The sequence below is a fragment of the Macrosteles quadrilineatus genome, unplaced genomic scaffold (genome assembly GCF_028750875.1).
Source record: "Macrosteles quadrilineatus isolate MER2022 unplaced genomic scaffold, UCM_ALF_1.0 Scaffold_1__1_contigs__length_201487025, whole genome shotgun sequence".
Classification (NCBI taxonomy): domain Eukaryota; kingdom Metazoa; phylum Arthropoda; class Insecta; order Hemiptera; family Cicadellidae; genus Macrosteles; species Macrosteles quadrilineatus.
In genome coordinates, this window is record NW_026542594.1 from 165,026,799 (window position 1) to 165,050,266 (window position 23,468).

General features: G+C 33.6%; 1 protein-coding gene across 1 annotated transcript; it reads left to right on the forward strand.

The window, feature by feature from the left end:
• The first annotated feature begins 1,851 nt into the window (after window positions 1–1,851).
• On the forward strand, window positions 1,852–18,061 carry LOC128988926 (uncharacterized). The gene is made up of 4 exons (XM_054410713.1): window positions 1,852–1,945; window positions 7,285–7,402; window positions 9,075–9,173; window positions 16,595–18,061. The coding sequence occupies exons 1-4, from the start codon at window positions 1,922–1,924 to the stop codon at window positions 16,627–16,629; spliced, it is 276 nt and encodes a 91-aa protein (XP_054266688.1). The 5' UTR covers window positions 1,852–1,921; the 3' UTR covers window positions 16,630–18,061.
• The last annotated feature ends 5,407 nt before the right edge of the window (window positions 18,062–23,468 follow it).

Consider the following 23,468-nt stretch of genomic DNA (forward strand, 5'->3'; position numbering starts at 1 on the left):
GTTATTAAAAGTATTTTTTAACTATAATTTTGTTGTTATTGGTCCGATTTCTTTATGTCAATTGCTTAGTTTTGTCAAGACCTTTAAAATGATATGAAAGTCGACTATACTTCCTATTTAAACATTCTGAGCTACCCCTTACACCCAAGGAAAAAATTTTCAAAATTAACCATCATTATTGTAGCCCCTCATATCTAAGAAGGCTACCGCAAACTGATTTCAAATATCTCAAATTGTTAACAAGATAAGTGGTGGGTGCAAGTTACTTTTTAGCCACCCTCACGGTTAATTGGATTTGAATCGTTTTAGGGCGCCACTTGGTTATTAGTGATCTGATTTTGGTTTTCTTTTTTGTTTCGTCAAGACCTGTAAATTAATGCCAAAGTCCACTAAAGTATACTTCCAATTTGAAAATGTTTAGCTACCCCCACCCCTAAGGCTTAAGTTTTCAAAATTACTCATCATTTAAGTAGCCCCTCATATCTTAGAAGGTTGCCACAAACTGATTTCAAATATCTTAAAATGGTTAAAAAGTTAAAGGGGGTGCAAGTTACTTTCATAAACTATAGTACAATAATAAGTTACTTTTATATACTATAATAAAATAATGCATTACAAACTGCATTATGACTTGCTCCTTGCCGAGGTGATAACACTTAGGACATCATAAAAACAATAAATATCAACAATGCAAAATATTAAAATACCCCCCAATTATAATTAAGTAGATTAATTTAAAGGTTTGTAATGCCCAACCAATTTGCAAGACATTAGTTTTTTTTCTGGCCACGCTGAAATTAAAGTAGTGTTTTATATGCAAAAATCTGACAATTAGTTAAAACAATGTATTTTTGTATCCAAACCATTGTGATTGGGAACAGAAGAATACTGCACACAACGAACAAGGGAATGTGCTCTTCACGTAATTAAATCGATCATCTCATTAGGACCTCTTACGTAATCATTTCATACCACCGTTATTCAATACCGTTGAAGTAATTGTTCAAAGAGTAACGTATATGTGATTTTTTTATGGAATAAATTAATCTAGGAGAAGAAATTTCTGATTATATCCAGAATCTTAATAATATGGTTATCATTCTAGTTATGTATTATTGTTTGAATTAAGGTTAAAGTTTTCATTGTAATTATAAACTTTTCATCAATAAGATAAATTGTTTTAAATAGTTTTTTTCCATTTTTTGTGCTGATTTTTTATTTATACTTTTCATTTGTGTTGAGTTTTTTCCATTTAAATATATTCAGGCTCAATTAATTCTTTTTAAATTTATTTGTATTTCGTAGATAAATTTCTTTCGTTTGGTTAGATATTCCTAACAGTTTGCGGGTTTTATTTTTATTAATTTTTTATGTGGGGGTGTATTATTTGTATATTATGTTATTATTTCTACATGTTTGTAGGTATATGGATACATTTTCAATTAATTTCAAAATTTAAACTGTCAACTTACTTTTTACATCTATTGATTTTCAGTTTTTTATGTGTTTTTTTTTATTTAAAAAGACTCTTTTAAATACTGCAGTCTTAATTTATTTATAAATTTGCCAATTCAATAAATTTCAATGCTATTCATACGGTGTTATCAAGCTACCATATAACTACTATTTTCTAAGTCCCACTACTCACCATACTACCTTACACATTTTCTGATCAACGCCTCCAAAGGGTTCCTTTTTTTCAACCACCCCAAGGCGCGAAGCAGCCTGGATCCTGAGGAGGAAGCAGAGACATCGGACTTCCGTCCAGGCGACCTTGGCTGAGCGCGGCGTTTTGACGGCCGGCGTCCCCTCCACGGGTATATAACGATACTATCAGCAGCCGGACCTCAGTGAGTGCTTCAGCTCGTTACCACAGTTCTCCTCAACCACCTCAACCACCACAACCACCTCAACCACCACCATGGCCTACAACCGTGCTCTTCTCGTGAGTGTTTCAGTGATTACAATACAGTGGAGTAACAGTGTTCAGTGTGTAAAATGTTTTAATGTGATGCAAATTAATGATTTTATTAATTTAAAATTGAATCAATGATTTGAAATAACGACGATTGGTGTTCTTGGACTAATTTAAATTCGTGTACAACGATATCAAAGTAGATTTTTCTAAATAATTCTTGAATTCAAAATTCATACGCTTTAAAATGAACAATGAAAATAATATTATTTTTATACTTATAATATAAACATATTTTTACTGTATAGCACGATTGTAGGAAAATCGTAACATGTAATAAACAGTATTAAATAATATTAAAAAAATAATAATATCGAAATTGCATACAAAATTACCTTAAGAAAAATTGTACAAAACTAATTTTAAACCCTTAACGTCTTAAATTAAAATTATAAAATAACTGAATAAACAACAATCAGGTAAAGTATACATAAATTGACCTTAATTAATTCTTGATTTTAATTTCTTTATTGGTTTTACTATACATCATAAAAAAATATTGTAAATATTATTCAACGCGTTAGATACAATTTGATTACAAAATTAAGTAATTAGCCATTAAAGGAAATACTGCAATTTGTATATAATTTACTTGAACTTTTAAAATCGATTCACACGGATAAATTATTTATTTACATTTATTGTAGCCACCACGATACTTCCCCCTTCAAATAGATTTAGAGTATTCTAAATCCTTCAATATTAGAAAATTAATTAATACTTGATTTAGAATTGATTCGAAAATTACTTGTATCAATTGATTAAAACTTTTTTATTGTTAAGGCATATACATTATTGATAACAAATCTTAAAAATTAATAATGGAACATAAACAGAAAGCTGTGGTTAGGTATGTATAGACTGTACTAAAACATGTGGGTATAATTTAGCACACGCTGTAAATAATTTAATTAGCCTCCTTGCAAATTTAATACAGTATGAAATTATATTTTATTTTTAAAGTATGGTATTTTAATTGATTTTAAAAATACCTAATTTATATATAATTTATTCTATCCTTTTTAAAATCAAAACAATGCCAATTTAGGTTCTTAAAATATCATTTTTGTCTTAAATAATTTCTAAACATAATTAGGTTTTTGAATAAATATAAAATAATCATTTGATTTAAATATTTATATCACAGTTCGGAATATTATATCCTTGTAGAACAATATAAAATAATGAGTAACAAATTTGCTGCATATCATTTATATGCTATGAAATGCAATTAAAGTGTTATAGATGTATTAAATATAAATGTATAAAAAACCCAATTTCATAAATTAAAATTTAACTTAGGTGGGATAGAAAAATAATAACAGTAGTCAACTAAAAAAAATGTAACGATAGAAATTAACTTAATTTAAAAATAAATTATGGTTAAGTTTGCTATCAGCACTCGTTATAATGAAATTTTATATTCATTACGTGTTAATTATGATAAGTTAATTTATTTCTGCCATCATTATACTTAAAATATTTTATAGCTGTAGTTCACTGAGGGTTCTATCTATATGTAGTATTGTTTAAAAGAGTACTAAATATTTATTTTCAATTTTATTAGATTTTCGTATGTAAAGGTAATTTCTCATATATGGATACATTTTCATACAACACTTTCTCTTTGATATATAAGGCTTGCAGGGGGGAATTAGTTAGTGGCAATATGGTACGGAATGGCCTGGTTTCGCAGTATAGAGTCCGCGAACCGTGGAAGAATGACACGCTACCAGAACACCCTCTACATGTGTGTGACTTGTATACACACACACACACTAGTATCAATACACTGTCATCACCTATACACGCACCAACACACATGAGGGCTATATTGCATGATTCTTATACATTAGAAACCATTTTAAATGCAATATATATGATGTTACGTTAACGAATATTTATTTGTCCACATTACCAGTTATTTTTTATATAACTATCTAGTCAGAATGGATCAATTTCTTATATTTATTTACTTAAAGTTGTAATCCATACTCTGGTTTTGGTAGTTGTATTTAGAATTGTTTAGAATCATCGTCATAAGGTTATTGTTGAATATTAACCTTGCACTTATCTGAAGAAAATTTTAATTATAAATAATAAATTTGGTGTTTACAAATTATTATTCACCATTCTCTATGTTTTGCACAATTTATAATTATCCTTACAATAATTGCCAAATTACAGTCAAAACAAGTGTTAAATGTCTAATATTGTTTCTTATTTATTCTAACACTAAACTTTGCAGTACTTCGATTATAGTTGTCTTTGAATATTTCTGAAATCAATTAACCTAACCTAAAATAATTTATTACTTTTTGCTTTTAGTAACATATGATTATGTTGAAAAAAACTAAGCAAAGCAATTTTTAAATGATATGTAGATAGATAAAACGTGTAAACTTTAACTTGCTTCGCTTGCTGCTGCTGATCCCTGTTCAGATTATCAAGATAAGATTATTCACGACTGTTACGACACTTTCGATAGATCCCGAGATTTCTAACATTAATAGCGAACTTGCGTAAAACCACTGAAGCACATTATGATCATATTAACACCAAGGTTGACAAAAGTATTCCAATCGCTTTTGCTGATTTTGAAAGCTATCAGACTTTTATTAGTTTCATTGTAGTGTAACAACCATTAACGTACGAGTTAATTTGGATTTTTCGAACTAATTTAATTATATGTTTTTTTTTTAGTTGGCCAAGTATCGTGGTTAGATACATAAAAGGCCGTGTACATTTTTTTTAACTACTCTTTGATTGCGCGACAACAAAAAAATTAGTTAAAAATAGTGATCAAAAGATTCAATACCTATTTGTTATGCTTTAGGCGAGTCGGATATATATTAACAATGTTGTACTTTTAAACGGATATATATATTTACTTTTCAATTTTAATCGACTTTATTTATTGTGCTACTTTTACACAACAATTGAACACATCAAAATTTTCTGTTGTTTACTAATACTCTGTTGTTCAATAAATAAACAAAATTTGCATACCTAAACTAAATACACTTATCCCGAAAAAATTTCAGTATGTCAAGTGCCTTATGGTTAATTAAGTCGTTACATGGGTCAATTTGAGATAATTATTTACAAATAACTGTTATTTAATACTCAAAACAAACAATACACAATTACACACTTCATATAGTATATTGTTCGGTGACGACGATATCCTGCAGGCCGTGGCTGTGGCATTGTCGCGATGCAGACTCACGTGCCGGTACCGCGTCAAGGTCACTCGTAGGGCGTGCCACCCTCCCTATCCTGGACCGGACCCCGGACTACAGACGGAAGCTGGGCAACGGCATCGGCCTTGCCTGACAATTCATTGACCTTGCTACACATTCTACTGTATCTCTCCAGGCATTTCTCTATCTCCTCTCTCTATTGGTTACTTTACACCCCGTGTGCTTGTTTATTGCCACTGGTAATTGTTAGGTGTAGTGTTTTATAGTATCATTAGAGGGATTGGCGTTTAAAGATCGGGTAATTGTAGTTTACCGTTGAAGGTCCAAGGATTACTAAACCGCTAATATAACCACATAAAACGGCAAAACGCGTATTTTGCAGGAATTAATTTTTTTTTATTTATTCGCATACTTATTGTTGACTCTTTGTTGAGTGTAGCGGTAACAATGAAAGGTATTGTCTTTCCGTTCCGGAACAAAAACGTGAACTTGGAGCGGTTCCGGCCCAGTGGGGCGAGTCGTTGAGACAAACCGATCAGGGCTCAAGGTTGCGGGTTCGATTCCCTCGGTGGTTAAATGGCGGCGTGGATAATAGCGTCTGCACGGCTTTTAAACAATGTTAATTCTGTCTAATCAATACCTAAACTGTATGATCGATTAACATGTTAACTTTAGTCGGGGATTTAAAAGAATTTTTTTCTCAAAAGACCTATTATTTCATTGTACTTGTTATGATTTTTTTTATACCGAGTACTACCTGAATGTGTCTGAAAAAAAGGAAAATTTCTCATTCAATACTAGTACGGGTTATTTTTAATATTATTAGACTTTAATACAGAAAAATGCAGGTAGGTGTAAATTCTTAAAATTTAAATTAATTAATTCCTTATATATTTCCGCTTAAATTTGGGTGTAACATTCATTTTTCAACAAGTATAATACGACTGTGTTGTTATTGCAAGGCAAGTTATTTCAAGAATTTTAACACATTACTCTTTACGAAATAGAAAGTTCCCGATTACAGAAAGAACAGTTTGCTTGTGTTAAGGTCTGATAATGATATAGTTTAAATGAAAATCGTGATTCGATATAATGAAGTCCGCAATCGTTGCCGCAAGCCGTGAAACGTTGCATTAATGAAAATTCGTGAGTCGCAATTTTAATTACTCGTATTCTATGAGGCTCATAAATAAAGAGCTCATAGAATTGATAGCCTCCTTAAGTAGATAGCTCTCTTTACGTACGTAAGAAAACGTAGACGGTATTTACTGATGCATGAAATGCGCGTGTGAAGTAATTGTGCCGACGTAGTATAATTTAAAACATTTCCAAAGAGTTGTAAAATCAATTTCCGTACAAGCATTATTGTTACTGTGCGTTATTACCGTGGTTCTGAACGCTCTCAATTTCGGCACAACACAATATGACGAAACACGCATTGCTCTGATAATTCGCTTCCTGGACAATGTTCATCTCGTCATCTCGTCATATGCAACATACTGCGATATTGTTCCATCAAGCAAAAAGGACAGCATTACTTTATTGTAATAAATATATTTTCGGGAATGATTTAACTATTTTTCATGTTTCAATTGAAATAAATTGTAACCGATACTTCTGCAATTTATTAAGTTGTTTGGCTGATGACATCAAAGGTGATACAATTTTCTTAATGAGTGCAATACCGAATTACTAAAAGTCAATTGTATTTATTTTTAGTGCTAAACCGGTATCATTTACAATTATATAACACCATTCATGATTGCAGGATCGCTAATTTGTCTATGCATCCACTTGTCCAAATTGTCAAAAACATATAGTAAAACTGTTTAGTCATAAGTAGACTTTTTCTGAATTGCTTTTTGTAAGGTAGCTGATTGTCCTCTATATTAATAATGTGGATGTCCTAAATTTTAACTTTGCCTTAGTAGCTATTTATCTATATCCATACTAGTTACCTATCTAAATTAATGAATAACTATTATATCATATATCTAGACATAGTATATCTAATTAAGATTTCTATAATATTTTATCAATAACACATTTTTCAGACGATCAATAAACACTTATGACATGACCTAAACAAAGTATGTTCTGTTGCAGATCGCCCTATACATGTGCGCGCTGTTCAGCATAGCGCTCAGTCAGTACTTTGACTTCTTCGGCGGCCCTCACTCTACCGGACTGGTCGGTGGTGCCAGGGATTCCAGAGGCAACAGGGGTGAGATAATTAGAGAACTTTACGCAGTAGTTATAGATAAACGTTCTAAAATATTATTAGACTCAAAATAATAATTTAACAAAGTTCCACCATCGATAACAATGTTGAACTTTTAAGGATTTCAGCCTTCATATGAAAGTTGATCAAAACATGATAATGTATAATATTACGCATTTATTTGCAACTTAAATAATTCAATTTACTTTCCATACAAAATTCAATCCGAAGTACAATTTCAAAACATAGTTCAAAGTGAAGCCCTCTCTTCTAGAGGATGTGTGTATTTATTTATCCACGGGGCCGTCGGTCGTTGGCCATGTAGGAGAGTGCGGCAATGATCTTGAACGCTACCAAGGCGAGTGGGGCGAGTGCCTGCCCTCGTCCTCAGGAATCTCACTTTCGGCTCAACAGGTTTACTTTGGGAAGCTATGCATATGCTTACACTCATAGTACCTTAATCTCGTTCAATTTGTTGTTCACGCCATCATTGGCTGTAGAGCATATCTTGGTTAGATAACCTCTTAAAGGATGCAGAAATTCGTGTCCGAGAGAGATTTAATAGAGACAGGTAGTTTTTTATTGGGTTGAATACCCACTTCATGAGTTAACTAACCCCCCAACAATGTAATATGTTATCGCTGTCTTTTAAATAATAAGGTAGACAGACATACCCTCTACATGGACCAGAAGAAGCAGAGTTTTTTTGTCAAATAGAACATGATGCTTGACCCACTCCTGTGCTACTATTAAAGTTATATTAATGGCAAACCTTTTAAGGTATATGACATAAAATATACTACAGTTTACGGTTGAGTATCTAACCTACATTTACGCTTTCAGCATGGTTAGATCAATTCTATTTGTCTATGGTTAGATTTCAAAGTTGGCATTTTCAATGTTAAATCGTGATTGACTTTTGCGCACTCTGGATCAATTTTCATCTGCATTTTCATTCTAAACATAATATGTTTTTATGGGAATGAGTTGTATACTTCTTTGAACAGCCAAGGCTGCTATCTCATATTTAAAAGAAGTTTGCAATTATATCTCAATATCTCAACCCAGAGTTTCTTTTGATATCTATCTCTTTGGGTTGGCTAAAAGTAAAAGAAAGAAGAGAGTAAAGAGTTTTGGGTTAAGAATTTAAAGTAATTGAATACTCTAAACCTGCATAAAATCATAACGTTCATCAAAGAACAACACTAGATTTGGACAGGAAATCTAACAATTTTCTATTCATAGGACTCAAACATACTTAACTTCTTTTGCTGTGACGCCAATAAGACTGCTGAATGAACTAGATAACAGTATACACATTTTGGAATCAGAAAATAGTTTTCTAAAGAAAGTAAAAGCGTTATTGTTGAATCGATAACAATAATTAGATAGTATAACACAATCGGTGAAGTATTAAATAAACTACAACGATATTTTGTAAAGTGTTGTATTATTTAGAAAGTAACTGTTGTATAACAGAAACCCTTTTATAGAAATATAATATGGTAAAATAGGTTCTCTTTATGTTTTACCCATAGTTGTGAAACATTGTAAACTTGTAGAGTGGAAAAGTGGATGTTTGGTCTGAGTCACGATAAATCATTATCAAATTAGTGTATTGGAAGTGTAGTGTCAAAGGCTACGTGGCATTGTCTGACTAATGCTTTTGTCGCAGGCCCAGTGGTGTTCCCTCCCTCCGCTCCCGGCACAGAGACCAGTGGAGTCCGAGTAGGAGCCTCAGGCTACGGGTTCGTGCCCGCACCGCCACGAGGAGGTGAGTGAGCCTTTGATCTGCCGGGCAATATCCGCCTCTAACACACAGTCTCTGTCAATGCTGTAGTTTGCTAAGCGACTGACACTGTTGTAATTTGTCAAGCACAACTCTTAACTCCTTGAAAGATAACAGAGGATTATTTGTTCCTCCGAGCATTTGACGTGCTTTTATCTTAAAATTTATGTAACTATATTTTATTCAATTTAAAATTGTTGATCATTTTTCATTACGAGATTTTGAGTCAATACATACATATTTTTAAGAGTATTTCATGGCATAATCGTGAGAATATGACTTTAAGATTATTTTCTTTAAATTCAGTGCTGGAACTACTCTAATATGTTTTAGACCCATGCAAACGTAACAACGCCTGTAAAAGTCTTGGAACTCTTTGAACTTTGATGGTTTAAACAATTCATTTTTGTTATAGAAATGTATGTCAATTTGTTATATACATGTAAATATTTGTAAACGAATATTTCATGAATCTCAAAAATATTCTCACGAGATATCGGATACGAAAAATTGAAACAGACGGTAAATGTCTCTCTTTCTGATTTGATTCCTTAAAATTTGTTTAGGAATAAATTCATATTTTATTAAATCAATCGTGATAAAACTAAAAAAATAATTTGTTTTGAATTCAATTCTAAAACTACTCTAATATTTTTTGCTCAATTCAAACATACAACGACGTCTGTAACAGTCTTTGTATACACTCTTACTCTTACGTTCGATATTTTTGATTTTCCTTTTTTGTCTTAGAGTATTAGATGTTCTACTGATAGATTTGTTGAAGTATATATTTTGCCCAAAAACTAAAGAATTAAAACCATAAAAGAGAGACCCTTGTCGTCTGTTTCAATTTTTAATATCTGATATCTCGTAAGAAAATGCTTGAGATTACACAAAGGAACATTATGGCAATGAAAGAGTTTGGAGTTCTCCCATAACAAGTATTAGCATAACGATAAGTTAACTACCTCGCCACCTTTGACAGCTACTATCAAAAGGCTATTGACAACTATATTCATAACGCGGTTTACGACCTGTAGTCTACAGTGTGTCGTGTCCGAGGTATCATTAACCTTTGCAGACCGGTCGACCTCCGCTCGCGTCAAGGCCAATATCTAGATCCGGAAACAACAATGTATCGGAAGTTATATCAAAACTATCGCTTTGCATTTCCGTCAGAGTCGGACCTAGTGAGATTTGTGAGGTCGTTTTATACTTGTTGTGATAGTGACTTGATAGTAGTTGGCCAACGTGACGCGTATGCTGGGAGTTGCGCCTAGGAGGAGATTATGTGGTGATATATACGAGAACGTTAGAACTTGCGTTAGATCACTTTGGATTTCACCATACATTCTTTTAGTGAGTCTTGTTGTATTAGGAAGAGTCAGATATAACGATCATGTGAGTTTGAACAATTCAAATAATCAATGAAATTACAAAGTACCAAGATCCGATGTTTCGAAATGATTCTCTAAATAAAACGCGTCCAAAACGTAAAATAACAGTGGGCCTACTGAGTAACAATATTCATGCAGAAATCCAAGCTTTAAAAATAATTATAATATGTTTTTAGTATTTTCCATCAAGAGTTTCATATGGTCAATTTTCATTTCGCAAAACAGTGTCGCAATTACTAATTATTATGGTATGTTACAGTATCGATGCTTCATTATGCACAGTCTGAGTCAATATGAGCGTGGTGTCAATTACTATTGAAATTAACCATAATTACCCACAGGATTCCTGATTCCCTGATAAAGTTTGTACAGTAATCTTTTACTATTGCGGTAATATATTATTCATTTTGGACAAATGTATTTTAAATAAAACAGGTATGGCCAAGCCATGCAGCAAAACTCTAAAAGGGTTTTATTCGAAAATAAATACATCTTTGCATCCTAGTATTTTGACATATTTGTTTAAATTTGCAACCTATTAGAAACTCTATGAAGTAACTGTATTAAGAAAACCACAAAACATTTGCATTGCCACTAAAACTTAACTGAATCATGCCATTCACCTCTGAAAAGAAATTAAAGAAACATGACATCCACAGGCCAACAAAATGCTATTCTGCACTGTTTTAGTAGTGTGCATTGATTACAGTATTGTTTATAAAGTTTGAATGAAAGATTTCAATTCTTTCCAAAGTGTACATCGTTTACATGACTGTTATGCTACGTATGACATAAGTGGTGCGCGGTGATTGGTCACAGCTAGTGCTCATGCGCCGTGCTTGCCCAACGCGCCCCTGGCGGCCGCTTGAGTAACCATTACACACATCCGATACCATCGCATAATTACAACCCCCGCGATAATTAGTGATCGACTGCCAACGCCACTTCCGTCCCTCTCCCCTCCAGTCAGGCCAGACTGCAAATTCAAAATTACTTTCTAAGAAATTGTTTTTACTTTTATCCATATTGGAATCTTGTCTCTCTCACTTGAGATGGAATATTCATTCAAAGGTGCGGTTTTTTACTCTTTATTTTGGACAGTCTCATTTACTATTTACCAGATTGTTAAATATTTCAAGTTGGATTTTAAAAACTATTAGAACTATACATGACGTTGTTTAATCCTTTATTTATATATAAAAACCTACAACAGCACAAACGTTTCCAAAATAAAGTGATTTTTTTTTTATTTATATTGATCCAAAATTATTTCAATTTTAAGGCACAGTAAAAATAAAACGCAGCTGGAAAATAATACATTTAAGTCCCACAATGTAAAATGCTGTTAAATATCACTCGGCATTGCAGTGACAGACGGGTTAATCATGTTTAGCCTGGGACAACTGATTTACCCGACAATCAGTCCAGCTGCATACAAGCCACACAGTTCACGGGGTGATAGTCACACGCTATACAATGGTCTGATACAGGTCGGCTTTGTGTGTGACTACAGCTAATGCACATGCAGACAGAGGGGCAGTCACAAGTCCATTTGTTTAACTTCATTAAGAGATCGGCCGCATCCTTTGATCTGGTGTAATACAATGTCCATACATTTGGATTCGGAGTACCTTAGAGGACTGTGTTAGTTCCATCGCTATTTCCATAATGAGCTAGTGAACGTTCTCCTGTGTTGTGCGTTTCAACTTTGGAAACTTGTCGAGGGTAAATTTGTGGGGGTTCAAAATTGTTCCATCTATTTAGTTACGGTTCTCTTTGCCTATCCTATAATGCGATTGTTAATCAACTATTGACTTAACGTTTGATAAGATTTTGGAGTTTTCAAAACACGAAATAAACGTGTCATCTGCTCATGCGTGTTTTACATACATATATTGAAACATTCCTTGTCACTCAACTTTCTAAGATATTACCAACACGTCATACGATGATAACGAAACCGTTGCTTAGAAGTTCTTAGAAGACCCGTAAATTTAAATACCCTTATTCATTGACTCAGCTATAAGAAATTAGGTATTTTACTCTTTCGAAACTGTTTGATTCCGGTAACAGTAATGATAGTGTGACAAATTAAAGATTTTATTGTAATTCGCAACACCATGCAGTCCTTGTTTTGATAATTGTTTAGTTTAAATGGGGAGGAAGGATAATGATAGTACTATTATAAATAATTCATCATTGCCATAGATCACATCTGCGGTCAGTATGTATTATATTGGAAAGTCACGAGCACAACTACCAGTTCGCTTTCTAGCCAGTAACTTTTCGCCGGACACAAAAGGCAGTTAGTCGTCCAGGAGCCATGCGGAAACATATGGAGTGCGGAGTAAGTCGCCTAGGGTCGGGGCGGCGACTTTCCTACAATTGTTGCACATGTAGAGTTTATGGTAAAACACATCTGTAGTACCTAGTGTGGTAGTGTGGTAGTGTACTGCCGTCTGTAGTACCTAGTGTGGTAGTGTGTTAGTGGACTGCCGTCACGGTCCGTGCCCTCACACACTTCAACACTGATCGAATCTATGAGTAACTACCAGCCACAACTACTAGTCGAGCGATATTAGTTATCTATACCTACTTTTTAGTAGCGATGTCGGTAGGGAAAGCGACGATTGTGCAGATAAGTGAACAGATAGACAAACGGTGAAGGCGGACCTTCTAGTATTTTACTACGATCTAGGTGTTCGAGAGAAGGTTTTTGTAAAAGGGAGGCAAAACATGCAAGCCATGTGTTTTCAAGTTCTACAAACTCCGGTTAAAAAAGATTTTTTTACCTCAAACAAAAATTTCTTAACGACATCTCCACGCCGATGCACAATGCACAAGTGAAACAAATCTAAAACTACTTGTGAGCGTAGAACGATTAGTTAAAATGCGTGTATGCATCCTTCTCATTGAGTATCTAAACGGTTAAACCAATACTTTACAGATTAATGTACGTTTAACAGCCCTTGGGCTGGTACTTAAGACCAAGCCTATGTACCCCATTGATGTAATTTATGCAGACGTCACTCCACGCAACCTCGGCCATGTACTCTGTAAGTTACCTCCAGATTGTTATCTTGCGATCTCAGGGGAAGACGTTCTCGTGATTTCCTCCAGCTTTTTTATGAGTTGAAGTTGAGCCACGCCAGATTGCTTAACAGCCAGAGTCCATCTACTGAGGCCGTCTGTCAAGGCGTTTACAATTAGCATTTCCTTTAATTTGTTGAGGTCCCTAGATTCAACCAAGTTGATTGTATTTGTCGACAATATGTAATACGATTTGAATAACCCAAAATCAAGTCTAAAATTAGTGTTTATATGTCTGTGGAATGGAATTGTGATTTATTATAGGACCTGTTGACATTTTCTTTATATCTACCTACTGGATTCGTTTCACTGAATCATTAACACCGATATTCCACCTTTTCGGAAAGGAATATGCAGTAGAACCTCGACATCAAAACTCTCATGGGGGTTTTTAAGACTTGTTATCAATGTTGACTTCTTTTCGAGGTTTGCAGTGACATGGGATTAGGGGTGAAATAGATTCAAGGCGATTTCAAAATGACACTTGTTATCGAGGTTCCATTTTCTTTGCCTATGTCATCTTTTTGTGGAGGAATACTTAATTAGCGTAACTGAAATAAATCAATCCGTTAGCAAATTTAGATTCTTACCCCTTCCGTTAGTAGAATTTCGGGAGTGGCGCTGTGGGAGGAGTCCCCCTTGGTGGTTCATAAACAGCCAAGCTGCGGAATGTATAAGTGCCAAGTGCCAAATGGGCGGAGCTGTGGAGGCGCGAAGTGGACGAAACATTGCAGATTTATTAGCGAACAAACGATAGCGCGTGCGGCCCCGAGGAACGGCACAAACCCTACAATCAGCGGTTCTTATTGTTTGGCTAAACGGCCGCGGTGCGGCGCCCCCCGCGTTATCTCCTGTGTAGATGATCAAACTCGCCTGGAATTCCATGGGAACTCGTGATCAGGAAATGTTTATGGTGTTTTCTCCCACACGATCTGCATTGTGTAATTTGCAAATATACTATATCGCTGCTCAGTCAGTAGAAAAGTCGAGACACTCATTAGAGGTTATGTAACTGGAATCGGAATTATAATGTTTATTTGGATTGGGATGGTAGTAAATTAACTATTATCAACTGTGGGGTTTTATGTAGACCAAGATGGTTGAAATAAAGTTCAAATTTAATAGATTATCAATTCAAAATAGTATGGGAGGAAACGTTGACGTGAGACAGAGACGAGATAATAGAAAATGGTAAAATATGTGCTATATAAAATTTATGTTGATTAATTCACAGCTTGCGTTTTAATTTTGGAGGTTAAAATTTTCAACTCTTAGTACTCTATGAATCACGGGCGTATAGGCCTATTGTCTATAAGGGGGAGCCCAAGGGGGCCGTCCCTTTCACTCCAAAAATAATGAGTATGAAGAAAATGAGTGATGTAATAGTCATATTTCTTATTGTTAATATGTAAAAAGTATATATAAACATGATCTTGGTAAAGTAAAAGAAACATGCAGCACGAACTCCCCTCTGAATTTGAGCACCAAACACCAAACTGAGATAAAATAATAAAATTACTAAACCTAACCCCTTACATTAATTTTTCGTCCTCCCAAAAATATGTTTTTACCACATTTAGACCATAATCGGCACTATTATGAACATAATAAATTAATTATAGGTTATCTCAACAAATTTGGGTGAATCACAATCTCTTATAAAAAATAAGCCTAGTTATTTAAAAACATATCTTCCTCACACTGCACTACACAATGTACACCTAATGCATTACAATAACCAAATACATTCCACACTTCAATGTAAATTTTACTGTATTTAAGCAGTTCAAATTCATATTGCACTCAATCCAATTCAAAGTCACTTGCAATATCTAGGGATGAAATATTCATTGAGTTCCCCGTTGCTTCGTTTACATAAACGACCACAATGTGGCGCCATCTATGGTAATCTCACACAATAAGTTTCATCGGTTCATCTGCAAGTTCGGTGGTGCGCGCTCTCTCGCACGGAAGATTTCATTCTGCTGCTACAACTTACATTGCATATGGTGTGTCGGTAAAGATGTTCATACACATACAAATAATCAAACATTTGCCTTTGAAGTCTGAACTTTTATCTCAATTGTTTTAACGAAAGGGTTGTAAATGAAATCAAATTTTATGGAGCTAAAAATAATATAAAACCTATTTAGATTTCGGTTGGATAAAAACCAATTAATTAAAGACTTCTGAAATGATTACGTTGTTTTCAATTGATTCAAAGGTTTATTGGGCAATCGGTTTTACAAGTAACTGTATTTACATTTTAAAAAGGTTTTGAAAAGAAATTCAAAGTTCGATGCAAATATTTCATCACAATTATACGAATTCTCAGGCTTATCGTTTGGTTTGTATGAATTGACCAAATCCAAGGCCAATTTATAGGTCACGTGACCAGTGAGTAGTGAGCACGCAGCACGCTGCCCTGGGGTCCTCCAGATTGTATCATGTAGCTTTGTGTGACTGGGTGGGCGACGTGTCGTTAACCACACCGAACTTGTACACTCAACTGTCTTTGGATCTAAATCTATTAATAAACTTTCGGTGTATTTTATAATAGTGATAAGAAAATCGTGAAGTAACATAAGTGTTTGATCTGGCCTACTTGTCTTGGTGGAGGTTCTAGGACTTGCTCAAGGTGGACTACCGGGGGGTGTCCCACGTCCCCTAAGAAAGGAAAGGGACTCAGTGGTCCTCCGAAAAATCTGTTAGTTTTCAATGTGTTTGATGACTTTCTAAAGCAACTTTTAACGTCTAGAACCGAGTTAAAACCCCTCCGTTAGGTTTCAGGACGAAATGTACGTTTGAATTTATTTTTCCAAGGTCCAATGGGGGCTCTAGCCCCTGTAGCCCCCCTCTTTGAACCTCTACTGCCTTGTCTACTTGACTATCAGCTTCTGACCCCTATGTTTGTTTCAGGCCATGGACCCTTCGCTGGATTCAACGCATACTAATCCTCTCATCCTCCACTGACATCTGACCCTAGGACAAGATAATGCTCTACCTCCGTCACCTATTTATTCCTTCATTAGCAACAAATTGTTCAGTTTCCACCGGATCTTCGACTCTCTCGAGAGTCGGTCAGTTCAAATCGACTCACCAAACAGTAAGACATCTCGCATACTAGTCATACACCGAGTGCTTACCTTAGGTGGTGTCTGATGTCTGTTAAGTTTTAGCTCAGTTTTTAGTTTGCCGACCCAGCGTCGGTAACATCCCATAAACTTTCCTACTATTGTAGGCGTATTTAAATATTTAATTATTGATGTACATAGATTGTTTTATGTGATGAATGTGTGGCCTAGAGAGGATGAATCTACAATGGTGAAACCAGAATGTTTTTAAACGCAAGTTGTAAGGTTCGAAGTGGAATACCTGTGATAAACATATCAGTAGTGTTTTACTAGTTCTCTTAGGAGTTTAGAAATGAAATATGTTCATCAGAGCTTATTTGTAAATAGCTTTATTGTAATGTTTGTTTCAAGCAACTGAAAATTATTCTCAAATCTTCATATACATTAGTTTAAGCTGTTCATGGTAATTATGATAGAATCAGTATTTTATTTCTCGTTGATCATAGAAGTTGAGTGACTTTTCCAGTCTAAGCTAAGTTGAACGTTTAACTTGGGCTATAGACCGGCTCATGTCATATTGTGTTATGCAAGGGATAGAAAGTTACGTTCCCCATCATTGAACATTGATTATCCCATTCTGTCATATATTAAACTATCTCAATAATAGACCCTTGATGTTGGTAATCAATATTTACCAATTAAATAAATCTCAGTGTTTATATACATCGTCTTTTGATTATAGCTGTACAATACGATTGCTTCTATTTTTCTCTGTTTATATTCTATATTAACTTTTCTACCTCTACACGTCTTACCTGTTACTATCACCAGATAAAATTTTTCAGTTCTTGAAACAAACAAATGTCACTTTGCTAAATAATGTGGTATTCAACTATATACCAACATATTAAAGCTATTTTAAACTATATAATCCTTCTAAAACTTTTCATTAAATTGTATATACAATACTTTGAATCTGTTAATATTATATCCCCTTTTTTATATGCCTACATTCCCGATTATACCTTAATGAAATCGTTACCATGTATCACATACTTTTGGGTATATTTTTCTACTTCGGTTTGTCATCTTTTAGCACCTGCTTTTTGCATTATATTTCTGGTTTCATCAGTCCTTTACAATTGAGAGAGACAATAGCCTTGATAACTTATTTATTTATTCTTGTTGTTTAATACTAGACCTGTACATGAGAATTAGACACTGTTTGAATGGTTATAAAAATGTGAATGTAAATAATGTGAATATCTCTCTAGTAGAGTCCTACTATACAATAAAATTATTGTACAATATGTTTCTGTTTATGATTTATCTTATCCTTAAATTCATTTAAGATTAAGTTTAATAGAATCTAGGGAGATGATAAGTTGTGGTTCATTCATCTCAGATCGATTTGAAAATACCAAAAGCTTAAACAAACAAGTGAACTCAGAAAACTATTTCAATAAATTAGTGTTTTTAAAATTAATTTCAAGTATCATACATTCAATTATACTCTTATTTAATCGTTTAAAAGCGTAATAGACTAGAAATATTTTATTGACACATTATATAAAACGAATCAGTTGATATGGCCAATTGGCTCGTTACTTCCTTGATGTTCGTTAACAGCGTTACATAAAATAACAGATTTTCCAAAATTAATCCTACACCAGCTCAATATTTTGTTTACTGTTGGATAAAACTTTTGAAGTTTAAATTAAACAAATTTTCTAATAGCGAACACAAATTAAGATAATTCATGAATGTTATCAACATCAGATTCAAAAATTATGATATAGGCTAATGATTTATACATTTTACCCACAATACCATAAAAGTAACTTTTATTACCAATAACAAATGTATACGAGGAATCGTTTCCTTGTCTTTCAAAGTTAACAACTAATTATTACTTTCACACAGACCTAGATTAAAGATTTCGAGAATTTCTATATGTCAAAGTTGTAACTCTAGATCAATAATAATTATTCTAACTCTGAACATGATGTCAATTGATTATGGTAATTTAATCCATGAGGAATTCATGCCACTACATAAAACATGAATAGACCTCCCGATATTGGGTATAGATTATTATGGAATATTACTAGCATTTCATTTGAATTTACAATTGTGTACATTTGTCAAATGCGATATACACGTAATCCAGCTATAATTCTGCATTTGTATGTTGATCACATTATAACGACAGCTAAAACCCAAATTTTAAATCTATACTTCTATATTGAATTTTGATAAGTGAGCTTTTGATCCTCCAAAACCAGCCGAGGATAAGTAAATAGAGGGGTGGCATTGGACTATTTATTTGATCATGACCAGTGACCACAAAATTAAAATTTTTAATTAAAACTAAAAAAAATTTTAAATTTTAATTTTGTGGTCACTGGTCATGCCATATGATTTACATAAGACGTTTGTGGCCATCACACATGTTGGAAATATCAAAAGAGTTGTGGCACAGTTTAAATTTCAAGGCAAAAAATCATGGAATTAAGTTATTTATGCAATTTTATAATTCATGCCAATCGAGTGTCCACTGTTCTATGTAAAATCTTTAAATTGTGTAAGAAATTTTTCAAATATATACTTTCTGTGTATGAGTAACTACAGTGTTAATTTTCTCAGGCTGTCTTCAAAAGACTTTAAATATGAAAGTGAATAAAGGTGAATGAATATGAAAATATGAAAGACTTAATAATAGAAATAGAAAGTTGATAAGTGCCAGTAGTTTCAAAAATTTAAAAGACGTTGGTGTTTGCAATTTAACTATCTAAGCAGCAAAATGGAAATACATTCTGAAATATCATTGTTTATTGGGTTTATAACTAGACAAATCAGCTAAATCAATAGCTCGATTCAGTGACACGTTTGTGCACTTCAAACTACACAAGGCAAGTTTAAACCTTATGCTCATACACCTTATGCTACTAATCACCTTATCATAGTACTCATACTAGCTGCTGTACCCGTGCTTCGCCCCTGAGAGATAAAAAAATAGCGCTGCACTCTGTTGCTAAGCCCTGTAACCAACTTATTTGTTTAGTTGAAACAGCTGTCAAGATTATTTGATTCTTTTAAAATACGAATACCATAAGGTAAACATGGGAAACCCCAGAGCCACTGGGGTGGATTTTTTAGATAAGAATATGCCTACGGGGAACATGGTAATGAGGAATATTAGCTATCATCGTGCCAAATTTCATCCTAATCCGACCAGCAGTTAATGCGTGATTAAGCCCCAAACATACAAACCTTCATCTTTATAATATTAGTATGATTTAAGTCAACACTCTTGCAAGTAGCGTCCTCAACTGGAGCAGTGTCAGCTGTGATCACACAGATACAGATGATTCATCTGTATCTGTGTGAGATGAAGTATTAGTACTCTATGTACTTGTCATTTTCCTTTGTAACTCTATGTACTCTGTGGCCCTGACAGTGACTGTGGCCTTAGCCGTGTCCAAGGCTGTTAGTTTCTTCTGTATCCCGTTTCTATGACTCCGCCCCATCACAGTTATGTTATATGTCTCTCTGTGCAGTGGTAAAAGTGGTAGAGAACAACTCAGAGAAATACAAGGACGTGCGTTGTATATAGGTGTTAAACCTAAACTATGAATTTAGCAAGAAGAATCCATGCTTAAATGGTGTATTTCGAGATAAAATTGGGGAATTTTAAGCTCAACCCCATTTGGCAAGCATTTATATTTATTGTACTTTAATAGTTAGGCTGTGTCATTATGTTAGCAGACTATTATTGGTGATTCATTACTGCAATTGTAACTCGGTACTGGTTGGTATACAGTTAAACAATTTTTAGAACAACAATTTTTAAACACTATTACGATTTTAATATAACCCCTTCCGTACATAGACTCTTTTTATTATATTGTAAAATAAAATATTTCCTGAGTCAAAATAAGAAAAGGTCCATTTCATAAATTCATCAAATAGTTTCGATTTCTCTTTATATTGGTTTATAACTTGTGTTTTAAAATTGCATACATTTATATGTATGCTTTGTAAATTTGTGGTTAGATATAATTTACAAACATGGTTATAAATACAGATATCTCCTATTTAAGATTCTTCAAAAAGATGTTCAGCACAATCGCTTTGAAACAATAGATGACTCATTTAAAGTTGATTGATAATTATATCTGTGTGCACACTTGTGTTAAGCCCAAAGATCGGTTAAACCTCAAGAGCACAAATATTGTATGTCCATTGTTGTTATTTATTTATTTTTGTTATGCGTAACTAATTACAACTAGGTTAGATTGACATTACTATCAGATGCAATATTAGATAACAAACCATTTTGAAAATTTGTTTGGAATTAATGGTTTTTCTGTAAAGTTTGAAATCTTCTTTTTGCGTTTTCCGAAAATTTGCAAAAGTGGACAAACAATGATTGTGCTCTTAGCCATCGATATTACAGTAGTTTAAACTGATTAAATTTTGCTAAAATTGCTACATTAATAATAATATGTTATTGATTATATACAGGCTGGCTGAAATAGTATAGTACCTAGTGCCTAGGGCCGAAAATGAGCTTTTGCCTGCTCGAGATCATTGTTTAAGTTCGAGACGAATTCGAGTTCATTCATGATCGAGAGCTGCAAACCCAAAAGGGGGCCCGTGGTAGGGACACTATTTTCCACCATATAAAAAAGGGGTTTGCTAAAAATGTTCGAATAGGAAAAAGGAAAAAAAAATTAAGACGCTGGTTATAGAAGTAATTTTTAGCTGTTTTTTGTTATTAATGGTCCAATTTTTATTTTTCTTAAGTAAATTGTTTAGATTCCTCAAGATTTGTAAAATTATGTGAAAGTCGACTATACCTTCCGTTTGACATTTTTGAGCCAACCCCAACCCTCACAGGGGCAAAATTAAAAAAAAAACAACCATCATTACTGTAACCCCTCATATCTAAGAAGGTTGCCAAAAACTCAAATATCAAAAATTGTTAAATAGTTGTGCGGGTGCAAGTTACTTTTCAGCCATCGTATGTTGTAGATGTTGAAAGCTCGAGTATTAATTCCAATGCGCTTTTGAGGAGACGAGTATAGTTTATGAACAGTGAGAGTTGACAGGGCTACATGGACAAAGTAAATATCAAGTATTGACCACTACAAACATTATTACACGCAAGCCACAGCGATATTAGTGAGGGTATGTTTGCTTAGCAAATAGTAAACAGTAAAACAGTAATAATGCCGTACTTTACACATACAGTATATCCCTTTAGTTGATGATAATCACAGCATTTGTGTTTACGTGGTCTAGTTAGTCTCGTTTATGAAGCTCGGATTCGAGTCACTTATTATTTTTTTAATTTATATTTTGGAGATGGAATGTTGTAGTTGTATTTTCAAAACTTAATCCAGAAAGCGTGATGATGATGTCGTCCACAGTACTTGATTTCAACTGGCTAGTTGGCTTCATTCATAATATTTCATAATATGTGTTTATATTTGGTGTTCTAATTAAAAATTGAGATTGCATCCCTGTCTAAAGTTATAGATATAATAATATGTACGGGCGTACGGCAACGGGACTACATTAATTTATTTGTTTTAATCGGAAATTATTTCTATGAGGTATATTTTTACTGCTGTAGTTTTAATCTGGCGAGGCTACAAAGCTATGAAATCGTAAATGCTTTTTAGTATATTTTCCATATTTTTTTCTAAATTTTGTTCAACGATTGTAGTACCTAGTTACGAAACTGAAAAAAAAACTATGGATCCACTAGCTTGTACTTGCAGCTTCGCTTTCGATGGTATAGCAATAAATATCACAGAGCAAAACAAATAAACAGATTATTATTACAATTATTACAATAATTATCCGTAGTGGCCTTCGCAAACGATCACAAAAATAAGATATTATCATGACTCATTGCCGAAAAAAAATCTTAAAATTTTACGATTAAAGATGTTACAGTGATTAAATTTAAATTAAAAACCAAATTAAAACAATTTGTTTAGTCTCCAACTAAAAAATCTTGCAACATAAAATCATGAAACTGAAAATGCCGCGACTCTGCAGCTTCTCGAACAAAAGTTTTGCTGCTTCTAATATCCGTGATAAATTACAACTAAAACAATGCAATTTACAAAATAATATCAAATATCAATGGCGACTAATTCTATAAAATATTATTATTATTACTGAGACTAAACAGTGGGATCCTCGTCTACATTTACCTGGCCTGGCAATAGATCTCTATTTCGTCGTTAGGTAGCAGCACAATACAATGATCCCTATCCTAGCCCTATAGCCCTGACGTAGAAAGAAAATCCGTATCTACCAACTGTAAATGTTGGTGTCATTTTAACTACTCATTTTAATTTATTGTAAGCAAATAAAGAAAACTAATAGAACAGTTTTAAAACCTAATAGTTCTGTAAGAATGAGAGCCCCTTAAAATCAGTGAATACAAAATTTTATTCTATAACATATTCGAGGTGGTCATAGTTTTTAAATGTATAGTAGTTGATTCGTATCAGATTGAACTAAACAAATATTTTTTTCTGTGTTGGAACAATACACGATTGTCTAATCAATAACCAAGTGGTCATTACATTAAGGGTTTCCTTTTGGAATTGTTACAAGGCACATTACATATAATAAAACAATACAAAAGTACACTAATCCCAGCTAACCCCATACAGTAATACAGAACACTTTCAATT